We start from the raw sequence: 9,863 nt of genomic DNA on the forward strand, positions 1-9,863 counted from the left end.
ATAAAATAGACCGGAATGATAATGTCGATTCAATTGGGGCAGCATATCAAATTTGGTAAACAGATCATCTAAGAAGAGAACTTATTAATTCAGTTCAAGGATATAAGGTATTTTCGGTCTAATATAATAAGTAACAAATTCAGCTAGAATATATTTACCAATTTCTGTTATAAATATCATATCAGTTAATCGGGGCTATCTTTCTTGGGTTTTTTTTCTTCAATGCGCATGCGTAATTGCCCTACCATAGAAACGAATGTGTGTTGCTATGCAGGAATAGCCAAAATATGGAGTTTTTGGACAGTTAGCATGCATAAATGAAAGGCTCCGCATGTGACAAACAAACATTGCTTTGACAATCTTTAAGCATGTCAAATATTTATTTGTTTGTTGCATGCGGAGGCTTTCAAAAATTGAAGAGTGTTTAGATATTCACGCATTTTATTATGAAATTGCGGTTTTATATCATTCTTTGTAATGCCATATCTCATAAACCAGTTGTCGAATAAATTTGAAATTTCATATTTACGCACTTCATTTATTCCTGATTACGAATATATAACAAATAATCCCCAATCCCCGATGAGCCCGAAAATGACCCTTAACGCCCCAAGTCCTTTACATCAGGAACCTTGGAGACAATAATGTAAAATTTAGGCTGTGTCATTACCGTTTATTGATGCAATTAGTTAAAAAATGCCGCTTTCAACAATTTTGTGAAACTTTTATATTGACATAGTCTGTATACGTACATTTATAAGCCTGACCAATTGTTTTATGAACACATTAATCAGCATACCAAACACATAGGGTTTTCTTCTTCGCATAGATTTCATGTTAACATACAAATATGTACACATCTTAAAGAAATGAAATTTAGTCTACCTAGATTTTAACTGGTTTTATAATATGTATATCACTCCAGATTTATGGTGACCCCATATGCATTCTAAATTACAGCATCTTTGGAGGGATGCCAGGGTTGGGGTGCCCCGGAATCATCCCTCTTAAATAATATAGCCTCATGCAAAAGGCCTCTTTCTCTTCATTCTCTCTTTCTTTTTCATTCATTCTTTCATACTCAAATTCAAAATCATTCATTCTTTCATACGTATATTTCATTCATTACAATAACGATAATATTTATTTTGATTTAATTGATATATTAATGCCATATTGTCCTAAAATTTAAACAAGATAAAACCGAATTCATGTACTTTGAATGATGTTGTTTTTCATGTGTAATTTGGATTAGTTTAAGAAGAAATGTCTGGGGAAATAAAATAGAGTACAGATACTAATGTACCTAGCAATTTAGACCTATATACATGAACACAAAAACATAAACAGTGTACAAATATGTGAAATTTAACTACAAATTATGTATTCATAAATACGTCATACACACACTCGAAATGACAAATATATTACTTGAGTCATACATATATACCACACATAATTGTACACACATACACTCGTACCCATCCACACACCTCCTCGCATGCCTGACAGCATATATTAAGATATTAATATATGGATACATCCATCCTTTCTATTACAATAAATAATTATATATTTACCATGCCATTTGGGTCTACACATACAAATAAACCAATAAACATACTTATCAACATAACACATACACAAGACATATATAATACATACATGTACGCCTGTTATTTACTTAAATACCAAAAATCTTCCTTCATGCTTTAATTAATTCTTTACGGGTGGTAATTTTACCCGGATATGCAATTGATATTAAAAGCTTTTTTCTAAGATATTCAGGGGAGACCACTTTTGGTTAAACTTGTTCATTGTGTTATTCAAAGAAGACATCTTTTTTTTCAATCTGTTGTTGTTGAATAATGCGTCTTTTTCAACCATTGAAAGACGGCTCAATATTTTTGAATCGACATGTATAGATATAATATTTAATAATCAGTATGAGATAGTTTATGATAGGTGGACCCTTTTCACAAAAAAATAACACATCCTTGATAATCATATGATCAATAATGATAATATTGTTATTCAAGTCATTCCCCCAAGCCATTAAATCATTCCATATATTATTTATTTTCGCACAGTGAAAAAATAAGTGTTCAATTGATTCTGGTGCATCTCTACAAAAGGACATAGATCCTCATCCTTAACATTAATTTGGTAAAGAAAACTGTTTGTTGTTAAAATTCTATGAAGAATCTGAAATTGTAGATTTTGAAGTTTTGTGTCAATTGTCACCAGAAAGCTTGTTAAATAAATTTTCTCCCAACCTATATCATCAATTAAATTTGTATTTAACTTTTAATTCCATTTTTCCTGCCTTTCAACTGGATAATGTTTGTAGTTAGCAACAATCGCTTTATAAACATATCTAAGATCTTTTGCGTGAAGAAGTCTTCTTAAAAGATTACTGTTTTCTGATTGATTGTTGATCAATGGTTGTTGTCGTATTATGTTTAAGTTTTCCCTTGGAATGTGGTCTATTACTGCAAAATATTGTAAAAAAATCATTTTCTCACATTTAGTCTTAATATCATTGAATGACAAAAACTGATAATTATTGTCCAACAGGTCCTTAACTGTCTTCACCCCATTCCGTTCATATTCAATAAATTGTTTATAACTAGGAACTGGTATGTAATTCAAAAGATCATCACCAAGAAATTTGATACTTCATTATTATCATCTTTATATTCTTTCCATGCTAAAATAACATCTTTCCAGAAAACATTAGTTACATTTTTCGATATTTCGTCCAGTTTTGATTTTTTCAGATTCCATAATCTCTCCCCTCCAAATTTACTAAAATTAGATTTTGCTAAACTTTGCCAGTCCCCATTTCCATCATATAGCCTTTTCACCCACTTAATTTTCAGGTATTTCATAAAACTTTCAATGTGTATCATCTTTAAACCTCCTTCTCCATATTCAAGAATCATTGTATCCCGTTTCATTTTGTCAGGTTTGTACCCCCATATAAATCTATAAAAAACTGTGTTAATTTCGCTTATCAATTTTTTACCTGGATTTGGCAGTGAATACAGTAGATGTGTTATAAGTGGTAGTACCAGTGTTTTAACAACTGTGATCTTTCCTAAAAGAGTAAGATTTCTTTTAGACCACATTCCAAGCAATTTTCTTATTTTTGATAGCTTTTCTTTAAAATTCAATTCAATGATTTCAGATAACTCCAAAGAACAATTTATTCCAAGAAGTTTGAAGTTTTTTGAAGACCAATCGAATTTATATTCAGGGCATAAAATCTCTTCTGGTTATCAAGTTCAGATTACCTAAATGAAGCATGCAATCGCTTCATTTGATATTCATGTTTAATGTGATTAAAAGACTATGTAAGTATTTCAATGATGAACTCGTTGCACCGGAAGGTGACATGACCACAGGAATAGAGGTAATCAAAACGCATCACACATAGCAATACCAGACAAACACTTTTGTAAAAATGAATAAGGGTAGATAATCCCCATTGGTGTATGCATTAGTAATTTTTTTCCAATTCATAATCCTGTTAGTCAGTAGTGTGCAGCCTTACAATTGAAGTGGGCAAAGGGAGACAACTCGAGTTTCTGGGTATTTTGCCGCCAGAGCGGTCATGTGATCATCTTTGTTCCGCCATGAATAAACCTGGAAACTTGAATGATCTCCTCTCGACTGTTTAAGGTAGGTTCTACTCTCAAACGCCTTGTCATGTATTATGAACTGTTTACTGTGAGTAAGAAATGTAGGGGTAATCTATATCAACCATATTCTGTATGTGAGATTAGAGATAATATTCGGGAATTCGACATTTTGCTGAGCATTCGAAGCGACTCGAAAACAGGGTTGTGTCTCATAGATTTGTAGAAATAAGTTGGTTTTCTAGGATCGGTACGAGTTGTAGAACAATTTAAGTACGCGATCTTACGAGTTTAACCTTACTTTTTCACTTTTTACAGTTGTTGGCGCATAAGTGTTTATTTTTAGTAACAGTTAGACCATGATGCCTCAGTCAAATATGGCTGCGCCCATATGTAAACAAAACAGGTGTAATAACAACTTGTTGAGATAGGATATTTTGTCAACAGGGCCGATTGTCTTATACGAAACTATTTAAATATAATTGAATAGCTAGGCAAATGCAGTGTGATATAGTTTAATTAGGGTCATTAAATAATTTTAAATGTACTTTACCAAAAGTTGAGTTATATGTTAAGATCTTTTGAAGTTGTCATCTAGAATTAATGAAGTTATTATAATGTTAAATCATAACAAATAATACTTTAGGTCAGTGATTACTTATTAGGGAGCATTAAAAGTATGTATGGTTAATCTGACAGCAATATTTAACGTCTAGTCAGTGTTATGCGAAATTGAATTGATATTAGTTGTTTTGGTGCAGTAAATCTAATCAAAATTAAGATAATACTGCTTTATCATGAATGAATGTGTGATTTAACTCATAAAAGTATTAACATTCAGCAATGTGTATATGATATTGTCTTCTGGAATTATTTTTGTTTGTTCAATATTTCTGTGGTTTCAAATACAAATTTGAGGAAATGTCAGTAGATACATTGTACATGTAATTTTAAAAACTGTCCCTAGATGAGATTGTATGGTTCTAGTCAATATTGTGTCGATTCTTATAAAAATAAGTAAAACAAAATATTAATACTCCAATGTGATACAATAATCATATCTTATTACTTGTAGTATGAAAGTATGTTGTTACTTGAGATGACATTGGTTGCTAAAGGTAACCATGGACACAGTGTTTTATTGGCTACGATGGATTCCGATATCAGTATTATACCCAGAGATAGATAAATGACATAGATATAAGTTGTGAACTAGAATTGATTGTGAAGTGTTTTCACATTTATTGCAGAAATTATGTTTGTCATTCTCTATTATCTATGTTCCGCCATAAATATACCGGAAACCTGAATGATCTCTCTCTCTCTCTCGTCTGTTTTAGTGTTCCACCCCCAAACACGGGTATCACGTGGTATGGATTGCTTCCCTTGCCTTGTAAACCCACTGACTTTTCTCCAATTAGACTTAATGAATATATAATAATGTACGATGGCCGACAAGAGCCTGACAAAAATATATGAATTTTCATATCTTTTTGTACCACGGTACACTTGTATATGGTACACAAAGATATGAAAATTCAAATCTTTGTGTACCATGTAAAAGTGTACCATGGCACATAAAGATTATAAACAACTTTACAAAAAAACTCTTTACTTTCACATGCATATGTACCAACAGCCGATATCAGCCGGCAAAATGATTTGAATGTTCAAATCTTTCTGTACCGTGGTACACTTTTGCCCGGTACAAAAAGATATGAAAGCTTCTCTCATTTTAGTACCGCGTTACACTTTTTTCATTTCTTTTTGTACCACCTAGGATACAAATAGATATGAAAAAAGTGTACCATTAAATCACGCGTTACACGTTTTTATATCTTTCTGTACCGTGGTACACTTTTGCCTGGTACAAAAAGATAAGAAAGCTTCTCTCCTTTTTGTACCGCGTTACACTTTTTGCATTTCTTTTTGTACCACCTACGGTGCAAATAGATATGAAAAAAGTGTAACACCAGAGCATCAGAATGTTGTTATCGGACACCATGACCAGAACTGACCCCGAATAGTGAAGCCCTAATTACAACGTCGAAACAAGTCGTGAAGTTCATTAATCACATCTGATGAAAAACAGAGTTAGTTGCAATTGTGTAAGTTGGTTGCTATGGGTAACCCCCTCCCCCCAATTTTTTTTTTATTATATATATATAAAAAGGCAGACTATTTATCCTTCGAAATAATTAAATTGATTGTCCCCTTGTCCCCTACGGACTTCGTCGGCGTTTTCAACTGATTTGGAGTTTCTTTCATTTGAGAAGTTGAAGCAGATAGAATACATTAGAAATGTAAGTATTAGAAACATAACCCATAATTACTTTTTTTTAACGTAAAACATTTATAAAATTCGGTAAAGGATATTGAATAGTTGATTTTAATCTAAATGAGTAAGTAATAGTTTGGTAGCTCATACAGAAAGATACAAAAGCAACAAGTTGATTTTATTTCTGCTTTCATATATCTGTGTACCATGGTACACTTTACATGGTACACAAAGATTTGAATTTCAATATCTGTGTGTACCATATAAAAGTGTACCATAGTACAACAAGATATGAAAATTCATATCTTTTTGCCAGGCTCTTGTCAGCCATCGTAAAAATGCATGTAATTTGTTGACATGAAATGAATGCATATACATCGAATAAAGAAAATGAGAAAGATGTGTTACTTAATATGATATAATAGTATTTACAGACATATATGTAACAAGATCGGAATAAGATTGTACCTATACAACGTACCATCATAAGAAAATAATACAGTAATATCCACTCTACTCATCTGCTCCGACCGCTATCCGAAAATACTTTCATTTACTCCAAACTACTAGCTACATTGTCGTTTGTTGCAAATAGGTAGTAATTTGTCAGACAGTGAGGAAGAAAATAAACAGCGCGATTGATGTTATGTGTATATTTTATAATGTGACGCAGGTAATACACTTATACGAATACAAAGCACGATACTGATTCTAGATACACCTTTCTAAACGCCTCGCGTATATAAGCACTACTTAAGTATCCATGGAGAAAGTCTTATATCCATACACAGGTAAACAAAAGCCGCAACAAAATGTGACTCAAAATTATGTTCTATACACATCCAGCTTCTATGCCTTTTTTCAGTATAGCTCTATCTTATATTAATTAACTACTTGTTTATTGACAATAATATGAGAAAACTGCCCAATCGACATCAAAACAAACTGTGCCAATATGGGATAACTGTGCCAATATCGACGAACTGGGCCAATACGGGATAAACTGGGCCAATATCCATAACGCGCCAATCGAACGCACGCCATAGTATTCGGAACATGTCTACTTATCGGCGGTGATTACCTTTACCTTCAGTAACGCTTCATTGACAACGGCAAAAGACGGCAAACCATCCGACAGCTCCGCCAAAAATGGCGAAGACATGCTAGCGGTTTAATGCAAGACATTACTAGATACGAAGTTAAGCAAATCAATGCTTAATGATATATTAGTAATACATACTCAATTGCGAATTCTGAACTACAAGGTTGTCTGCACTTTTCCTTGTTCATATCTCAGGAGATACCATAAATATCAATGTAATGCCTCCCCAGAAAAAAAGCGAAGTACAGTCAGTCTATGTCTAATTCACAGGAAGAATCAAATATTCCCGCGGTTCGCAGTAGGAGTGGGAATAATTTGTCTCGTGCGGCACGAGCAGCAGAAGGCTGTCACGGGTGCACGTGGTAGATGTTGTCAGCGTGGTCATTTCTAGTCGCCTACTCGGAACGTACGGTTCATTCTCAGTGGAGAGAGACATCAACTGAACAATATTTTGAAATAACTGTTATTAATTTTTTTGAATTCAATCAGTTTTGGTTTATTATTTGAAGATTATAGATTGCCAATATTATAGAAGTAATTAATCAATAAAAGTGTTATTAATCAGCTAATTCCACATTGGTCAAGTTATTAGTTATCGGTCTGTCACATTGACCCTCGGCCTGCAAACCTTGGCCTAATAACTGGGCCAATATCGAATTAATTGATTAATAACCCTTTATTTAAGTTAAAAAAACTAAAACACGAAATATTTGGTATGTCAATTTCATAATATATCTTCCACTTACAGATGTAAGAAAAGAGGAGAAATCCGAACCGGTCAAATAGCTATTTGGCGTCAAAATGAAATCTGGAATTATAATTACGACATGCCTTTCAAATTAAAACCAGAAGTAAAAGTTAAATACGACACAAATAACAACCATTATTAAGAATGTTGTGTAAAAAAGAATTTTGTCAATGTAACGCATTATGTCCTCCTTCCTCACAGTCTTTTGTAGTTCTTCGTCTCCGTGAGAAATTGTCTCCTCAGGTGCATAACCATGCTCCATCACCTGGACAATTTTGACTTTATTGGCGTCGTCTACTTTATTGATGCTGTTGACTGATTTGTGAAATGCTTTTCGTGAGGCTAACCGCAACAACCATCCAGGGAACCTGTGTTTATCGTTCTTAGCGCCACAGCGCAGGGTGAATATCGTCAACACGATCAGCAGACAACTGTACAACATAGCCACGAAGAGGAAATAGGAAATCCCTGCCATTGGATCTGAAACCTTTGGCATATTTTCTCCGATAAGTGTCATAAATACGGCCAACGACAGGAACATGGTGATTGTGTAGGAAATCCGCTCTCCTGAGGAGGTGGGCAAGAAAAACACGAACGGGTTGAGAAAGCAAAGGAGTAGCACTGGTATAGTCATGGATATAATAAAGTATGCAGAACGTCTTGTCAGATGTATTGAAAAGTCTAAAACAGAATAGTAAGATCCGAAATCAGTGTTGTTTGTGACAGACGTCCAGTCAATATCCCACTCCCCATTAGGTTTATAGTAAACCATGTTGATTTGTGGTCGTGCTATGATGAATACCATCTCAGAAGCTGCGAATATCCATGACGCAATTTGCATGACACACGTTTGTGAATCAGTCGGAAATCTGGTCATGTCGAAGCTGCAACTAGCCTTTACATGTCGACCTGGTGACGCAAATACCGTGCCGTTAGAATTCACCCTTACATCGAAAGCGTCGTAAGAGAAATCCGACAAATCGTCAGCTGATGTTGTAATGTAAATTCGCGGTTTCCACACATTTGACGAGTTAAACACGAAGGAGGTGATACCGAATTCGTTTGGGTTCCAGGCAAGACGGTAATCAGTCCAAACCAATGTGAGACCACAGTTTAGGGTGATTGTACCGGTTACTTCGTCTAAGTCTAAAATAGAGATCAGGAACATATCGAGTGTCACGTGTATCGGGTCACTCATGTTATAAACAGGCCGGAAGTCCTTGGTGTAGTTCTGGAACAGAGTATTCTTCAGTCTCACCAAGTCATCCATGGTACCTTGTGATAGGATGACGTCAAAGCATATCACAAACAGAAGCAATACAAAAATCCTTCCCATGTTCAGTCGTTGAAAATGTTTATATGCGTACGCCAACTGTAACAGAAACGCCTACATAAATACGTATTTAAAGAAATGTGGTATCTGATTTGAAAGCATTTTGGGAAGGCAAACAGAGAGATTAACACATTGTCATACGTGTTTATGTAGTTTGTAGAATTGTCGACATTCCAAGCATAATAAAATCATGTAACATTTTTACTCTTTTTCTTTAAACGATGTGTTATGAGTAAACTAGTTGCACGTGAATCACTTTCTACATATGTTTAAAATTAAAACTAGAATATCAAACTTTAAGGCAACGGCGTTGCATGTTTTGCAACACACATATAAGAGATTATAGTTATATAAGCCCATGAATGTAAAATGTAATTCAAACATACCTGTATACGTTTAACGCAGTGCAACGACTTATCCAATGTATGTACTACAAAACCACAGGTGGTCAACACTATGACCAGTCTTCTAAAAAAAACGCTATGACGAATCTTTCTGAAATTCTTTCATAAAGCCGTGCTTGATTATTCCTTTAGCAATTACATGTGTGGTATGTCTGGGGATCGGCCACCGAATGACGTGATCTGCTACCGACATCTATAGAACAGTTGACTTCTATAAAATCAATTAACAGTGTTATATTACTAGTCATTGGTGAAATCAATGGAGACTAATGTAGGCTTTGTTTTGCTATTGACAACTCTTTGTTTGCATGTTAGATAGAGCTACGATGCTACAAGAGACAATTTGTATTAATTACC

At 34.1% G+C, this 9,863-nt stretch overlaps 1 protein-coding gene across 1 annotated transcript; it reads right to left on the reverse strand.

Moving 5' to 3' along the window:
* Positions 1–7,968: 7,968 nt before the first annotated feature.
* LOC110465463 (neuronal acetylcholine receptor subunit alpha-3-like) lies at positions 7,969–9,039 on the reverse strand (the record flags this gene model as incomplete). The annotated part of the gene is made up of 1 exon (XM_021521294.1): positions 7,969–9,039. A coding segment is annotated over exon 1 (1,071 nt), but the record flags the coding sequence as incomplete, so codon positions are not given.
* Positions 9,040–9,863: the final 824 nt, after the last annotated feature.

Source organism: Mizuhopecten yessoensis, unplaced genomic scaffold (genome assembly GCF_002113885.1).
Source record: "Mizuhopecten yessoensis strain PY_sf001 unplaced genomic scaffold, ASM211388v2 scaffold11081, whole genome shotgun sequence".
Lineage (NCBI taxonomy): Eukaryota > Metazoa > Mollusca > Bivalvia > Pectinida > Pectinidae > Mizuhopecten > Mizuhopecten yessoensis.